Below are 18,258 nucleotides of genomic sequence, written 5' to 3'. Positions count from 1 at the left end.
AACAGCCTCAGGCCCTTTCCTTTTCCCCCTCAGCCGCTAGCGGCTGAGGGGGAAAAGGAAAGGGCCTGAGGCTGTTAGGAAGAGTGGGAGTTGGAGTCCAAAACACCTAGAGGCCCAAGTTTGCCCATGCCTGGTCTACACTGTACAATTAATGCAGTTTGGCACGCCTTTGTAACTGCCAGGGCTCAATACTATGGAGCCATAGCAGCTGTAGTTTATTGAGGCACCACCAGAGATATGGTGGATTGTAATAGTTTTGCTCCCAGAATGCCATAGCATTGAGTCCTGGCAGTTAGTTACAAAGGTGCCAAACTGCATTAATTTTGCAATGTAGATCAGGCATGGGCAAACTTTCTGACTTGGGGGGCCGCATGCTAGCACTCCCTGGTAGGAGGTCTGGCCGCCAGGTGATGGAAGGAAGGAAGGGAAGAGAGAAGGATGGAAGGGAAGGAGGGAGGGAAGAGGAAGGGAAGGGAAGATGAAAGATTCGGAGGAGGATGGAAGGAAAGACAAAAGGGAAAGAAGAAGGAGAGAGAGAGAAGGAAGGGCCAAAGGGTGGTAGGGAGGGAAGAAGTAAAAGGGAGGAAGGAGGGACAAAAGGGAGCAAGTGGAAGGATGGAAGAAAAAAGAGGGAGGATGGAAGGGAAGAAGGAAAGAAAAAAGGAAGGAGAAGGATGGAACAAAGGAAGGAAAGGATGAAGGAAAGACAAAAGGGGAGGAAGGAAAAAAGGAAGGAGGGAGGAAAGAGGGAAGGAAGGAAAGACAAAAGGGAAGGAAGGATGAAAGTGAAGGATAAAGGAAAGAGAAGGAAGGAAAGACAAAAGGGATAGAAAGAAAAAGGAAGGACAAAAGGGTGGAAGGGGAGGGAGGGAGAAAAGACAAAAGAGGGAAGGATGAATGGAAGGAGGCAGGAAAGAGAAGGAAGGAAGGGGAAAGACAGAGGGAAGGAAGGATGAAAAGTTGGAGGGCGAGGAGAAAAAGGGAGGGATAGAGGAAGGAAAGAGAGAAGGAAGGATAGGATGGTGAGAGAGGAGGGCTTGAGAAAAGAGCCCAAGGGGCCGCATCCGGCCTCCAGGCCTGGCTTTGCCCATACCTGGTGTATTAGATGCACAACCCATTATATAGTGCATTGAGGAAAAATAATAACCTGTATCTGGGCAAATGTTTGCTGAATGAATGAATGAATTAAAACTATTTCTATCCCGCCCTATTGAAGGCGTTTAGCCTCCTCTGCCAAAGTGTGCTGGTGCCTCACCAAACTACAGCTCCCAGAATCACATGTCAGTGAGCTATGGCATTTAAAGTGGTGTCAAGCAGCATTAATTCTACAGTAGATGCCACCTGAGTAAAGACGCTTAGGGTACATTTACTGTGGTCAAAACAATTTGAGGAGATGGCACCATACCTGACATCCTATTAATCCTGAAATAATGCAAATTGCAATGCAACTTGGATTACATTAATAGGCCTTGAAAGAAAAGAAAAAAGGCCTTTCTTTGTACATAGTGGTTAGGAGCTGTTAATGTTTAACAAATTTAAATAATCTTGAGCATATAGTAGCCGCATGATGTAGGCTGTATATTAGAGGAAGGAATTGGCAATTGACAGAAGCACCTTTTGGGTATTCCTTGCCTAAGAAAACCCTATGAAATACATTGGGTCAATAAAAGTTGACAAACAACTTGAAGGGACATAAACATACATGGACCCACAACCTAGCAAAATAATGAAACAAGTCTGTAACTCACTCCACCTTCTCAAAGTTTTTCCCCCTTCAATAGAATGTAAAAGCAGAAATTGTCAGCAGATTGTCCCAGTCCCTTTATTTTCTTTGTATAGTTATTTTTAAAAGGAATATTTTGAAGCGGGTTTTGGCTGGAGACCATCGTCAGTGATGGCTAACCGCCATCAGCAGCTCACAATGGACTGCAGCTTCACTGCTCCCAGCTGGGAATTGTGCCTTGAGCACCCAGAACTGATGCACATCCACAACCGCTTGGCTCCAAAAAGGCACCCCTCCATCTGCCAGGGTGGCACGATGCCCACCCTGAATTAGCCTGACTCCTGCCCTGCAGCAGAAGCCCAAACAGAGGCAACTAAACTGAAAGATGAAGCAGGCCGTTTTGAGATTATTATTATTTTCACCAGGCACAGTCATGCATTTACCAAAGATGTACTTAATGAGTAAGTTGTGATTGCTGTAATATAAAATAACAGCATAAATATGTAGTGCATGTTTAATTAATCTAGAAGGGACTTTGTGGAATGTAATACTGTTGTTTTTCTTAGTCTTGTAAAAAGAGGAACTGCGCAGAGAGGTTAATCTATACTGTAAGTTTGATGCAGGTTGATACCTCTTTAACTGTCATGGCTTAATGCTATGGCATCATAGGAGTTGTAGTTTACAACGTCTTTAGCCTTCTTTGCCAAACACTGCTAGTGACTACCAAACTACAAATCCCCAGATTCTACAGCACAGAGCCATGGCAGTTAAAGTGGTATCAAACTGTGCTCAATCTACAATGTACCCTAATTAGTGCCTCATCACACTGGAGCATGAATCCACCTTAAATCCAGTTTCTGCCTCCTGCAGAATTTTAGAATTTGTAGTTTGGTGAGGCCTAGGATCTGTCTGGCTGAGCTGTTTAAAGTCCCCTCCCTAAATGGATTTAAAGTAGATCCAAGCTCTAGTGTGATGAGATTCTAAGACAGCAATCAGGAAGACAGTAGAAAAATGCAAAGTGAAGGAACAGCTATCCAGAAGTGCCAAATTCTATTAAACTATTCTTACATCCCTTTTTTATCACTAGTTTACTTGGGAATGGTGTGGATGCCATTTTTCTGGACTGCAACAAGCATTTCATAAGATCCTCAATAATGCTTTAATTAGCAAACTGATTAAATGTGGGATAGGTGGGAACATTGTCAGATGGATCCATACTTGGCTAGAATACCATGCTCAAAAAGTCATCATTAGTGACTGTGCTTCAGACTGGAATGAGGTCTCGAGTGGAGTGCCTCGGGGTTCTATTCTAGGGCATTCCTCTTCAATATGTCTATCAATGACTTATGATGGGAGAGAATCCTTAGCAAGTCTGCAGATGATACAAATTGGGAAGGACAACTAGCTCATTGAGGATAGGGACAGAATTAAAAAGCGCCTACATAAATTAGAAAATGGGGCAGAAACTAGTAAAATTAAATTCAATAGAGACAAATGCTAAATTCTATGTTTAGGTCACAAGAATCAAATGCACAGGTATAGGATGGATACATGGCTCAGCAGTACTACATGTGACAAGGACCTTGAGATTATTATTGATCAGAAATTAAATATGAGCCAGCACTGTAATGCTACAGCAAAGAATGTGAATTCTATTTCTACTGCATTAATAAAAGTATAGTTTCTATGTTGAACGAGGACTGCAACCATTTCTGGGCATCTCATATTAAGTAGGATATAAACAAGTTGGAGAGAATTCAGAGTAGGGCAACTTGGATAATAAAAGGTCGTTTTCGACTCTTCGTGACCTCATAGGTTGGATTTTAGCTCGTTGTTCTGGCATCATATACCATGAAGACCATAGTTGCAAGTGAATTTTATTCCCCCTTTCCACATGTTTTTACAGGTTCTATAGCTTCTAAAGCTATATATATATATATATATATATATATATATATATATATATATAGAGAGAGAGAGAGAGAGAGAGAGAGAGAGAGAGAGAGAGAGAGAGAGAGAGAGAGCGCTTTGAATAGCATAGGGAAGGGTTAAGTGTTTGTTTTGCTGTCTGCGCCTCAGAAGATTTCACCTCACTTTCTGTTCCTGTGATAACTAGATTTTGAATGTGGAAACAAGGATTGGTGGTAAAGCTTCAGTGGAGAAACCTTTTCCTCCATGATAACTCTTACAGAAACAAATTTCCCTTCCTATGGGTAGATTTCTCTCACTTGTTGTTTCACCCCGATTCTTAACTATGAGTCATTTGTCAGTCAGATGTTTGTCGCTCAGAGACTGCCTGTAGTTACTTTTTAAAAACGCTTCATGAGTAATTATAACAAACAATTATATACAAAATAACTAACACAAAATGGGAAAGTTAGTAGCCCTTAAAGCTTCTTCAGCACCTTTCCTTGATGTTCAAAGCAATAGTAATAAGGGATGCTGTATGTCTAGAGTATTTATTACCCTGGTTGACAATTATCTTTTGAATGTATACCATGACTAATTATTATGAATCCTTCCTACAGAATTAATTATGATTTTCTTTTAATGATGGGATATATATTACCCTGAAGGCAGCAGATCTTGGAAGTTGAACAGAGTCAGGCCTTGTTAGTACTTGGATGGGGAATTGCCAAGCAATGGCAGGTGCTGTCGGCTATATTTCAGGGGAAGGTAATAGGAAACCATCTTTCATTTTGCCCAGGGAAACCTAGGAAATCAATGGGGTTGCCCTTAAATTGAGATGCAATTTGAAGACACAAATACACGCACACAGAAACAGAAGGGATCACACATCTTCACACACATATACATACAGAATGAGAGAGAAGCGTGGAATGTTTATTTTAAAATAAACTTGGGGAGTGACCTGTAAAATTGCTGTAGTCATCCAATTGGTATTTTTGACAGGTTCTGCCACGAAATATATTGTGAAGTCAATGTTTGCTGGGTGAAGATTTTCTCCTACTCGACTTTGCTGAAAAACAAGTTGTTTTTTAAACATATGAGGTCTGGCTCCTGGCCTTGACTTTCTCTTGGAACACAATGCTGTTTGCTACAAACCCTGTCCTTCACTACCTGACCTGGTCTGCTGCCTGCAGTTGTGTTGTAGGATCCTATTGATTCTCAACATGGAGCCAAGACTCGATTGCCACTCCACTAACTTTATTGACATGGAAGTGGGAAAAGCACCTGACATCTACAGACTTTGTTTGAAGTGTGCAGATCAGCTTCCAACAGTCTATTCGGCACCGAGCCCTGAAAACCTACAAAGCAAAACAATAAGAATGATAACAACAAAAACCCTCTCTTGTCTGAATAAGAAACAACCTTGTATTGGAGGCCCCTAAATATTGTACAGCCAGGCAGAACCTTTCCTCAGAGCTCCCCGATGTCTGTGTTATGTTGTTGTTTATAAATTGCCACAGGAACCACCAGCTGTCATCATCAAAATTTTATTGGCACTCTGTAAATATTAAATCAGCATGCTAAAATTATGCCATGTGCAGTAGCAGCTGATGCTCTCTTATGGAGGCAGCCTGCAAAAGAAGGGACGGCCCTGTGTTGTCTATGAGCTTCCTGCTTCATAAGAGGATTTTGTACTGCTAAGACAGGTTCCCATCATTTCAGTGCATTTAGCTGTCATCTTTAAAACTAGCATGCCTCCCTTCTGTGTGTATTTGTATGTGTATGTATTTAAATATGCACATACATCCTGGGCTCTTTGTACCATCTGGGGTTTGGTTCCAGAAACATCCCCCTGTGGATACCCAAATCCATTCTATTGTATAGGGAAATTGTGTCCCTTATTTAAAATATTTGTGTTAGGGATTTGGAGGAGAGAACTTTTCAAGCAGTGGATAATGGAATCCATGGATACGGAGGAATGACAGTATATATAGAGCAGTGATTCCCAACCTGTGGTTCGTGGACCACCAGTGGTCCGCAAGAATTAAAATATGGTCCGCAGCCTCACCGTTACGACTACAGACCATTTGAATGAATTGTTGTTATTGTTATTATTAATTATATCCCTACTTTATCTGTCCCGGAGCCCCGGGGGCGAAGTGTGTTAAAGCACTGAGCTGCTGAACTTGCAGACTGAAAGGTCCCAGGTTCAAATCCCGGGAGCGGAGTGAGCGCCCGCTGTTAGCTCCAGCTCCTGCCAACCTAGCAGTTTGAAAACATGCCAATGTGAGTAGATCAATAGGTACCGCTCTGGCAGGAAGGTAATGGCGCTCCATGCAGTCATGCCAGCCACATGACCTTGGAGGTGTCTACAGACAACGCCGGCTCTTCGGCTTAGAAATGGAGATGAGAACCAACCCCCAGAATCAGACATGACTGGGGAAACCTTTACCTTACTTTTTTTATCTCCCCCGAAGGGGACTCAAAGCAGCTTAACATAAAAGCATCAGCATAACAATTTAAAATGTATAAATATACGAACATTAAAACAGAATGAAATATAAACCGTATTAAAAATATTCTCAGTTAAAAACCATTAAAACAAATTCAACATTAAAAACCACTCTGCTAAAATGTTTTGATCACCTCATGTGGTCTCTTAAGGTCCTTCAGATATCCATATCAACTTTTGGGCAGTATCGGCTACTAAAACCTATGGCTGAGTCATGCCACATTAAATTATAGATGTGAAGATACATGACTGAAACATTCTAGCTTAATCTTTTCCCTGCTAGTTTTCTATACCGAGGGAGATGTATTTTTGGAGGAACATTCTTCACATGAGCACCATATGCATTATTGGTTTGAATCTCATTAAGATCAATGAGAAGTATTTCCCAAGGAAATGGATATAGGGTTAATCCTAGTGAAAACATTGGGTGTTACTTCTAAGTATACATGTTTATGATTTTGCCTTAAATCATATGTAATTCTTGAGTCAAGGAGAAACATAGCTAATAATGTATCACAAAGCAAGCTGATACATGCATAAAGTCCCCAAAATTGTTTTAGATAACCAGCAAATGGGCTCATTTTAATCTTAAGGTTAACTGTAGTAAGAGCCAACATAATTGTAATAGCTGGGAGAAATCAATCTTAAAATTGTCCAGAAGGTGTGGACATCTTGGGAATATAGAAGGGCATGTAGTATATTAGTAGCCCTCTCCTGTTGTGAGCCATGGATCTTTCAGCATCTGTTGATGAAATCCAGATGTTAATGTCACTCAAAGGGTTTTGGACTCCTAAGAAGAATAGCAGATTTTAAAGATATTATTACAGCTGGTTGCCACCCACTGTCCTTAGAAACAGCATTATGAACATGCAGTGCTTTGTTCATTGTTAAAGACTTTACTGGTATTATAAAGCTGTTCAGATAGTTGTGATTAATCTCATTTTCAGGAACAAGGGGATACATGTAGTCTGGGAGCTGGCAATTAATTGTATTTAAAGTACTTTTAAAGTTAACTATCTCTGTGCCTGATGCAGCATGTCAGTGATAGGAAATTGTTAATTTTCTCTCCACCACTATCACTACTGTCATTAGGGAAACCTTAAAAATCCTGTAAATTAAAATAACCCCCTATCACAAATCAAGATAATAGGTATATTTTTTAGTAACAATGACTTCCCTCCACCCATCCTTTCCTTCCAGACCCTGCTGTCTGTCAAAGAGCCCTATCCTCTGGCTCTATTTTTCCTCTCCCTTCCTTTTTGGAGCAATATTCTGTTAGCACCTGGGCTCAACTTGCTCTGAATATAGAGGTTGACTCTGAAAATCAGATCCAATTAACACATCCTTGATATAACAGAATACAGTGTTAATTACATGCAGCTGATCATTGCTGGGTTAATTAAACACTCACCTTCAAAAGCTAAGGCACTAATCTAATTAACAATTACTACAGCTGCTGTTTTCTCTTTACACGTCCTTTCTAAATGGTTCAGATTCACACTTAGGGCCCAATCCCACAGTCTCTCTGGATGGAGAATTCCCTTTGATCTGGATGGCATCACTTGGTATTAGGAAGTTAGGGGGGAAATGTCTCTGACTTGCTTTATTCAGAAATCGGAAGGAGAACAAGTCACTTGGCCCTGAATTGTGGATGATGGAAGAATGTGTGTATTTGGGGTGAAAAATTCTTGTTTTCCTTCTTTATAAACTTTGTTAGTATGGCACATAGTTTAACCATTAAAACAGTGTTAAGAAACATAGGGTGTGAAGACATACAGTATAACCTCTATATCTACAGGGGATAAATTCCAAGACCTTCTGTGGCTATCTGGAACCACAGATAATTATGAACCCAGTATTTTGATTATACTTAAGCTGGAAGCATTAAACCTTTTCTGCACATATTGATACAGTGTGGAAGGAATATGGGTCCCTCCATACTGTATCAATGTGTGCAGAAAAGGTTTATTGATGGCTCTTTGTCAGGATGGCTACTTCAAGTATAAAAGATAATAGGCACTGGATTGCTGTGAGTTTTCTGGGCTGTGTGGCTATGTTCCAGAAGCATTATCTCCTGACATTTTGCCCACATCTATTGCAGGTATCCACAGAGGTTATGAGCATCTGGGGGTTCTAGAACATGGCCATATAGCCCGAAAAACTCACAGCAACCCAGTGATTCCAGCCACAAAAGCCTTCAACAACACGTGTTTATCAATAGCTGCATACTTCAGGATAGAGAAAGCAGACTTTCCATGGGCCACTATGTGATGGGAACATTGGACTAGACAGCTCCACTTCTTACATTCTTATATTTAAGGATTTTAAGGATATTTAAGTAAAGGTAAGATTTAACCTGCTAGGACCAAAGTTTCACAGTCAATCGACAATATGATACAATACTAAACTACAGGAGACCTGGATTTGAATCCCCACTTATCCATGGAAACCCTCTAGGTCAGTGGTTCTCAACCTGGGGTTCCCAGATGTTTTTGGCGTTCAGCTCCCAAAAATTCTAACAGCTGTTAAACTGGCTGGGATTTCTGGGAGTTGTAGGCCAAAAACATCTGACTGCCCCAGATTGAGAACCACTGCTCTAGGTGAGCTTGGGTAAATCACACTCTCTCAACCCAAGAGGAGGACAGAGTACACTTCTGAAGAAATCTTGCCAGGAAAAGCCTGTGATGATAGCGTTGTCATAACTCAGAATTGACTTAAAGTCATACAACAACACAGAGAGATCCAAGATTAGGTCTGCAAAAACAGGCAGTGGATATACATAGTTGTGAGGTCTTATGTTGTCCACCCCTGTTTTATATCAAAACTGAAAACTGATCAGCCATGGAAACCCATTGGTTACCTTGGGAAATCACACCCACTGAGCTTTAGAAGGCAATGGCAACCCCCTCTAAATAAATCTTGCCAAAAAAGAACCCTAGGATAGGATTGTCATAAAACAGTCAACTTGAGAGCACATAACAAAAAGAGATATTAAAGACTTGAAGCCAATATTTTTCATATACTCTGCCAATTTAGGTAGGTAACAACTTTACTCACTAATACATACCAAGATTTCATTTCAGAAGGTAATGAAAAATGTTTATTAGTACCATATAGGAAATTACTGCGCTCTGTGGTAATTTGTTCCTTGCCCAGTTTATATATTTGACACCATGATTTCCTAGGAGTCATAGGATTGCTTTGTTTCATTTTCATTAAAAAAAAGACCTTTATCTTCCATTGCATGCAATAGAAAGCTGGAGTCAATTCTAAAAACTGGTTTACATCAGAAAATTATAAAGTGCGAATGTCCCTTTAAAACAGCAGAGGTTACTAAAAATCAGCTCTGGAATGTCTGTGGTAAGAAAGCCTTATTCTCTTTCATACACGCATAGCACGTCACAAATTTTGTGAGAGAATCAAAATGTTGTGGTGGCATTTTGCTAAGGATCCAGACAGTTTTGAAAGCTTCAGTTGTGTCCATGGATGCTAGCCAACAAGTCTGAATGTAGAAAACCCACTTCAGGGTTTGTTGTTCTCTGAACTTCACACCTGCATTCTTCTACAATCATAGCCACCTTAACTACGGGCAGCGCCCTTGTGCAATTCATCTCCAGGCGTTTCATGGAAAACTTGGTCGGCAAGCAGTGGGAACAGAAGGTGTAAAGGCGATCTTCCAGACCAGGAACATGGAAAGAACTGCATTTTCCAAAGCACAGGTTGTTTTGTATCACCAGATTCTCACAGTTCTCGTGTGCAATAGTCTAAAAGAAAACACACCGATATTAAAGCACATGCCACTTCATGACAAAACATAAAAATGCAATTATTTTTGTTATATGTTAGGCTGACCCAGTCCGTTTTTAACTAAGAATTATAAATTCAAATTCTATGTATATTTTATTTTAATCTTTGTTCTGTGCACTTTTAATATGTGTATTTATGGAAATATGTTTTAATATATGTCATTTACTGAATGATTGTATGATGTGTTTTAACTATATTGTGTCTTGCCTTTCTTTTTTTCATGTCAGGAGCAACTTGAGAAACTAAGTCGCTGCTGGTGTGAGAGAATTGGCCGTCTGCAAGGATGTTGCCCTGGGGATGCCTGGATGTTTTTGATGTTTTTACCATCCTTGTGGGAGGCTTCTTTCATGTCCCCACATGGAGCTGGAGCTGATAGAGGGAGCTCATCAGTGCTTCCCCCAGGTTGGATTCAAACTGGCAACCTTCAGGTCAGCAACCCAGCCTTCAAGTCATGTCCTGCTGGCACAAGGGTTTAACCCACTGTGCCACAGGGGGCTCCACATGTCTTGCCTTGAGCCATGAAGAGAGGCAGTCAAGACATAAAATGTATTGTTGTTTCATTATTAGATCTTTACATTAAACTACTAATTATCTGTATAAATACACTTTTAAAAGATGCTGAAAGCTTCAGAGAAAACTCAGCAAACCTCAAAATACATCTCCAGTGATGACAGTGATGTTACTGTATTTGAATACTAAAAACTGTAGGATGAAAATCAATGGTTTGCTCTGGCAAGCATTAAATTTGCTGCAAAGCACAGGTTTGAATTAGGAATCTGGAGCTCATATCTTACCTGTTTAAATACTTTACTACACAGAGTGGCAGGCACACAATATATGAATACAGAGTATGTGATCATACTGAACTTCAAGGTTTTATCTTTATACCATAAGTTTACCTTTCCAAGGGCTCAATATGAGCCATAAGAATTCTTAAGGTCAGCTACTATAGTCAACCATTTGTTTCAGTTTAATATACAAATATTTCTGTGCTCAAGTTTCTAAAGCCTTAGATCTATGTAATCTTTATCAATGTAAAATGGGAATCATGCACTTAAAGTGTAAGAAATATCACTTTTTGGTTTACGTGTGGTCATGTTTTCTGACCTACCTTTATTGTTTTCTTTCCAAGTGATTCTTAACTTAAGACCCCATCACAGGGCTTTCCTGAACCACGGTGGCGCAATGGCTTAAACCCTTTGTCCCGGCTGAACTGCCGGTTCGAATCCATGAGACGGGGTGAGCTCCCATCTGTCAGCCCCAGCTTCCCATGAGGGGACATGAGAGACCAATTCTCTCACACCAGAAGCGACTTGCAGTATATTCTCAATTCACTTCTGACACAATAAAAAGGGCTTTCTTGGCCAGATTGGTTCTGCTGGGGCGGGGGGGGGGGGGGGGAGTGTTTGCTTTGAGCGCTTTCACTGAGTAGATATTCAAAACCAGGTCTCCGAAGTCATGCCCCATTGCTCACATCACTATGCTATGCTGACTTTCCACAGAACAAATGTAAATCTTGCTGCAAATGAGGTTTTATGCCACACACAATAAGTTTTCTATTTCTGGCACATGTATCTTTTTTAAAAAAACAACAACTTTTAACCTGAATCTTTACTAACATTGTGAGGAAATCCTTTCGCCAATCTTTTCCTATATAAAACGTGAAAAGTTAGTGACCTAAGGCCCTTCCACACAGCCATATAACCCAGAATATCATGGCAAATAATTCACAATATCTGCTTTGAACTAGATTAGCTGAGTCCACACTGCCATATAATCCAGTTCAAGGTGGATTTTATACAGCTGTGTGGAATGGGCCTTAAATAGCTTTTAAGAGTTGCTGTAAGGATAACCTCTTTTTCAGATTGAAAGTGCAATGTAAATGTTTGCAGTCCTTTACTTTCTGATTGTATGAAGCCCCTCCATGAAATGCTGACTAAAGGCCCATTTACACAGCCATATAATCCAGAATATCAAGGCAATAAATCCCACAATATTCGCTTAGAACTGGGTTATCTGAATCCATACTGCCATATATTCCAGTTCAAAGCAGATAATGTGTGATTTTATTTAGCTATGTGAAAGGGGCTTTAGAGATTTAACCTTACCTGAGAAAAAGGTAGAGTGTTGCAGATGTCCTGGTACTTTTCATTGGTCTTGATAGGAAGGACAACCTCTTCAGACCTTGGCTTGGCTTTCAGCATGAAAATATCCCAAAACTTCTTTGCATCTTTCCTGAAGAGAGATTCTGATTTCCTCTTCGGAGGGTGGGAAGGAGGGTTCTGTGGATGGGGGAATGGACTTGGGGGAGCCCAGCTTCCCAAATCTGGCGTTGCATGACTACCTATATAAGGTAAAATAGATTTAGGGATCTGAAGCCCATCTTCTTTCTTTCTCTCCATTTCTGCCAAGAAATGTGTCACAAACAAACTGGGCTCTTCCAAAGTCCCTTCGTAGTCCAGAAGATATTTTGCTAGTATATCTGGAGGCAAAGGATGTGGAGTTCTCTTCCTCCTTTTCGTTTGCAGTTCATCAGTTTCCTCTGTGGTTCCAAGCCAAGAAATCAACAGCATCTGAAGAAGCAGCACATACATGATGCAGCTGTCCTTGTCCTCAACTGGTTGCTCCTTAAGGTATTGCAAGATGCTTTCTAATCCTTCTTCTCAGTTTTGCACAGTCTATTCCCTTCTGAAAAAGGTGGAAAGGCTGCTACATTTATAAACAAGACCCAAGGGTTTAGATTCCAGCTGCTGAATGTGAGAAGAGAGAGAGACAAAGAGGAGGGCCAAGAAGCGATGCCATTAACACCCATTAGCTATAGACTAATTATGATAACAGTATGTGCTCCCTGTTTTCACTCTTGGATGTGTATTCGAAGTTTGTATTCATTCTAAAGGCTAGGGTTATTTTAAATATTTGGATAACTTGTTGTGCTGTTGTCTAGGACTTGTGGAGAGTTCTTGATGTATATTAGCTTTGCCTCTCAAGAGGGGATTACAAAGGAATCCATTAGTGCAACACAACAAGAAAGAATGGCACATTTGTAAGTACAGTAGTGTTTAAGGGAAGGTGGAATCCCTTTCTCAGCACAGTGTGAAACCTCGGGGATTATAGTTGTTCAGTTAGTAATGATGTCACAAGTCTAATACTCTGAGCAAATGTGGCTTTATAGAGAATAATTATAATTTTATGATGTTCAGCTAAAAACAGCATCTTATTTATATAAATAAAAGTCAAAGTATGTAGCTTGGTTTGTCCTCTTACATGGCTCAATGGATCTGGACCAAACTTGGCACACATCTCTTCCTCATCCAATTTGAAATAATTGTGGGGTTTGAACTAAAAGATCCAACCCAGAGTTGAGAAATAGGAAAGGCAGAAGTGGATTGGCTGTGGCTACTTTTTTTTATCGTGTCAGAAGCGAATTGAGAACATACTACAAGTTGTTTTTTGGTGTGAGAGAATTGGCCCTCTGCAAGGACGCTGCCCAGGGGATGCCCGGATGTGTTGCCATCCTGTGGGAGGCTTCTCTCATGTATCTGCATGGAAGTTGGAGCTGACAGACAGGAGCCCCTGGTGGCGCAATGGGTTAAACCCTTGTGCCGGCAGGACTGCTGACCGACAGGCTAGTGGTTTGAATCTAGGGAAAGCAGGTGAGCTCCCTCTGTCAGCTCCAGTTCCCTATGAGAAGTCTCCCACAGGGTAGTAAAACATCAAACAACCAGGCGTCCCTTGGGCAGCTTCTGATTGTTTGGGCATGCCACCCTTGGGCATGCCACCGCGGCTAGATAAAGATTGTTGTTGCTAAGGTAAGTGCTTGTCTGTGATGTTACTGGATAAGAAAGGGAGGAAAGATGGAAGAAAGGGAGGGAGAAGGAAGGAAGAGAGGGTTGGAAGAAAAGGGGAAGGTATGAGAGGAGGAAAGGAAAGAAAGAAAGAAGGGGAGAAAAAGGAAAGGAAGAAAAGGGCAAAGGGAGGGTTGGAAGAAAGGAAAAGAAGGAAAGAGAAAAGAAAGGAAAGAAAGAAAGAAAGAAAGAAAGAAAGAAAGAAAGAAAGAAAGAAAGAAAGAAAGAAAGAGGGGTGAAGGTGTATGAGAGTAAGGAAAGAAGGAAAGAAAAAAAATAAAAGTGATAGTAGGAAGGGAAATGGAAGAAGAAAAGAAAGAACCATAAAGAGAGTCAGCCCAAAGAGAGTGGCCATGGAGACTTTGTGAGGTAAGCCTTCTCAGAGCCGGAGAAGGGAGAAAGCAGGGAGTCAGTGGCTCCTCCGAAACATAGGCAATGAGTGAGAGAGAAAGATGCTACCAAATATGTATACTTTGACTTTTATTAAATAAGATGCTGTTTTTAGTTGAACATCATAAAATCGACATGACATCATAAAATCATATATACTGTGTTGTCGAAGGCTTTCATGACAGAATCACTGAGTTGTTGTGAGTTTCCAGACTGAATGGCCATGTTCCAGAAGCATTTTTTCCTGACATTTCACCCAAATCTATGGCAGGCATCCTCAGAGGTTGTGGGGTCTGTTGGAAACTAGGCAAGTGAGGTTTATATATCTGTGGAAGGTCCGGGGTGGGAGAAAGAACTCTTGTCTGTTTGAAGCAAGCATGAATGTTGCAATTGGCCACATTGATTAGCATTGAATTGCCTTGCAGCTTCAAAGCCTGGGTGCTTCCTGCCTAGGGATCCTTTGTTGGGATGTGTTAGCTGGCCCTGAGTGCTTCATGTCTGGATTCAGGGCAGTATTGTTAATATTATACATCATGTTCCTACTGTAAACATTAAAAACAAATGTGGCCAAATTTTCCATCCCATCCTGTTCTGTGTTTTCATTTGGTAGTACAGATAAGTCCCACTTCCCACCTAGTGTCCCTATAATAATATAGGAGCACCAGGTGGTGAAAGGACTAGGTTTAGACTGAGATATGGTGACCAAATTCAGGCCTCATTAACTGTTTTCAATATAGGGAAAGGACATAACACATGTAAAGCACTAATAAAGAGATAAGCACCAAGAAATATACAAATTAAACTGGGAAACCATAGTTCACTTTTTTCTGAAAATTGGATTTAGCAGCAATGTCATGTTCAAAATTAACCACTGGGTAATGTGATAAATATAGGTAGATGACCATTATATGTAGCCCATTAATCTTGCTGTGGAAAGCCTCACTCTGGCATATATACAGCAGCTTCAAACTCTTTAACCAAAACTAGTTGTTACGCATCAGGATAGTATCAAAAGCCAATATGTATGAAGGATATATTTTATAGTATGATAGTATGGCATTGTATTTTAGTTTGACACAATATTAAGAAACTTTTCCAATCACTATGTATAAAATTATTCATTGATTCAATTGTTGGGATTAGGCCTAATTTTAGCTGTAACAGCTTTTGGGACAAGGGATCTAAAAGAGAGCCCAAGTTTGCTTAATTTAATGAAAGAATGAAAAAGGTTTCATTGATTCAGCAGAGCTAAAAATGTGCTTTAGATATAAAGTAGACGTCTAGTATCACCACTAAAATTCTGGGAACTGAACAATGATCTCACTTGTCAAAGAAGATGATTTCCACCCGAACCCAGAAAAATCTACAACTCATTACTTTGATTCGTCCACTTTGCAGTTTCTGTGTAAATTGCTATTTGTGTATTTGCGATACCATTTGTCCTTCTCAAGCAGTCTGTTTATTTTCATTGTCCCTCTTTTTTTAATTAACCCCAACATGATCCACATTCAGTTATGTTCTGTAACGCCAATCCACAGTCTGAATTCTTTGAAAATAAATGCTCTCAGACATTAAAGTAAATCTGATCTGTCAACAAAAGAGAAGGTTTCAGAGTCTGGAGTGCTGGGAGTTGCTTCTATACTCCGTGCCGCCACTTAACAATGGCCTTTTAGTCCCATTTTTGTAAACCTTTTTCTCATATGTTTATATGCATATACAGTATGCATCCTTCTTAGAGTAGAGGGCCCACACCATGCATCTCTAACCCCATTACAAAATGCAGTTGTTGAGATAACACAGGATTTGGGCTTGGAAAATCACTCTTCTGTACTACAACTCCAGCAGAGAAAAGTCTGGGAAATGTAGTACAAAAAAGTAACATTTCCAAACTCTGGTTTTGCAAAATTAGGGGGAAACTGTAGCCTATACCTTCACAAGAAGTGGGAATTGACCACATTTTTAAAGGAAACTTTAGGCCACAGCAGACACGATACCTAAATAGCCCGTTTCTGTTTATGGGGTTTGTTTTACTTTAACAAATGCAGGTTAAGTATCTTTTATCCAAAATGTTGAGGCCAGAAGTATTTTGGATTTCACTTTTTCTGGATTTTGAGATACCTGTAATGGCAGTACCCAATTTACAAATATCCGATTTATAAACGACTCACAGATGAAGGGTTAGAAGGCATGATCATCAAGTTTACAGATGACACCAAATTGGGAGGGATAGCTAATATTCCAGAAGACAGGAACAAAATTCAAAACTATCTTAACAGATTAGAGAGTTGGGCCGAAACTAACAAAATGAAGTTCAACAGGGACAAATGCAAGATATCCACTTAGGCAGAAAAAATGAAATGCAAAGATACAGAAAGGGGGACACCTGGCTCGACAGCAGTACATGTGAAAAAAGTGTTGGTGGAGAGCAAGTTGAACATGAGCCAACAGTGTGATGCGGTGGCTAAAAAAACCAATGGGATTTTGGTCTGCATAAATAAAAGTATAGTGTTAGATCCAGGGAATTAATGCCCTGGCCAGACCATACCTGGAATACTGTGTCCAATTCTGGGCACCGCAATTGAAGCTGGAATGTGTCCAGAGGAAGGTGACTAAAATGATCAAGGGTCTGGAGAACAAGCTCTGTGGGGAGTGGCTTAAAGAGTTGGGCATGTTTAGCCTGCAGAAGAAAAGGCTGAGGGGAGACATAATGGACATGTATAAATATGTGAAGAGAAGTCATAAGGAGAGAGCAAGCTTGTTTTCTGCTGCCCTGGAGACTAGGGTGTAGAACAACAGCTTCAAACTAAAGGAAAGGAGATTCCATCTGAACATTAGGAAGAAGTTCCTCACTGTGAGAGCTGTTCAGCAGTGGAACTCTCTGCCCCAGAGTGTGGTGGAGGCTCCTTCTTTGGAGGCTTTGAAACAGGCTGGATGGTCATCTGTCGGGGGTGCTTTGAATGCGATTTTCCTGCTTCTTGGCAGGGGGTTGGACTGGATGGCCCACGAGGTCTCTTCCAACTCTATGATTAAGTACAGGGATGAGACAACAGAAAGTGAGAGAAATCTATTCATAGGAAGGGAAATCGACTCCTGGAAGAGTTATTATGGGGAAGATTCCTCACCAATCCTTGCTTTTTTCTTTTTTTAAAATCTAATTATCACAGGGAAAGTGAGGTGAAATCTTCTGAGTGGTGCACAGACAGCAAAACAAACACACCAGAGCTGCAATATTTATTTTTGGCTGGAGTTACACTTTAAAAATGTACCTGTTTCAACTTACACACAAATTCAGCTTAAGAGCAAACCTACAGAACCTATCTTGTTTAGAACTTGGGGACTGCCTGTATTTGCAAATACATATATAATGAGATATCTTGGAGATGGGACCCAAATCTAAACACAACATTAACTTATGTGTTACTGTGTATATATACCTTGAACACATTGTATAATTTTATGCAAAATATATTTAATGGAGCCCTTGGTGGCACAGCGGGTTAAACTACTGAGCTGCTGAACTTGCTGACCAAAACGTCAGCGGTTCGAATCTGGTGAGCAGAGTGAGCTCCTGCTGTTAGCCCCAGCTTCTGCCAACCTAGCAGTTCGAAAACATGCAAATTGTGAGAACAATAGGTACCGCTCTGGCGGGAAGGTAATGGCGCTCCATGCAGTCATGCCAGTCATGTGACCTTGGAGGTGTCTACGGACAATGCCGGCTCTTTGGCTTAAAAATGGAAATGAGCATCAGCTCCCCAGAGCTGGACACGACTAGACTTAATGTCAGGGGAAAACCTATACCTTTACCTTATATTTAATGATTTTGTCAATGAAAATGAAATTGAACCAACAGAAAGCAAAAGATTACTATCTCAGCTTCTCATATGGACAATTTCAGATTTCTGAGTATTTCAAATTTCAGAACTCCAGATAAGACACAGCTTGAGCCACTATCAGATAAACTGCAGCACTTGCGAGCCTCCTATTTCTAATAGGAAATGGAAGAGGGTAAAAGTCCAGCCTCTTTCTCACTCCCTGTCTCACACTAACAAAACATTTTCTATTTTTGTGCA

At 40.6% G+C, this 18,258-nt stretch overlaps 1 protein-coding gene across 1 annotated transcript; it reads right to left on the bottom strand.

Annotated features, from left to right (window-relative positions):
- Nucleotides 1-8,671: 8,671 nt before the first annotated feature.
- Nucleotides 8,672-13,578, bottom strand: cer1 (cerberus 1, DAN family BMP antagonist). The gene is made up of 2 exons (XM_003216436.4): nucleotides 12,062-13,578; nucleotides 8,672-9,910 (listed from the first exon to the last, which is right to left on the bottom strand). Exons 1-2 carry the CDS (start codon nucleotides 12,545-12,547, stop codon nucleotides 9,617-9,619), a joined length of 780 nt encoding a protein of 259 aa, XP_003216484.1. The 5' UTR covers nucleotides 12,548-13,578; the 3' UTR covers nucleotides 8,672-9,616.
- Between the last annotated feature and the right edge of the window lie 4,680 nt (nucleotides 13,579-18,258).

The sequence above is a fragment of the Anolis carolinensis genome, chromosome 2 (assembly GCF_035594765.1).
Source record: "Anolis carolinensis isolate JA03-04 chromosome 2, rAnoCar3.1.pri, whole genome shotgun sequence".
In the NCBI taxonomy this organism is placed as follows: Eukaryota; Metazoa; Chordata; class Lepidosauria; order Squamata; family Dactyloidae; genus Anolis; species Anolis carolinensis.
The sequence above is the reverse complement of the archived record's forward strand: the minus strand, read 5'-3'. Positions and strand labels throughout refer to the sequence as shown.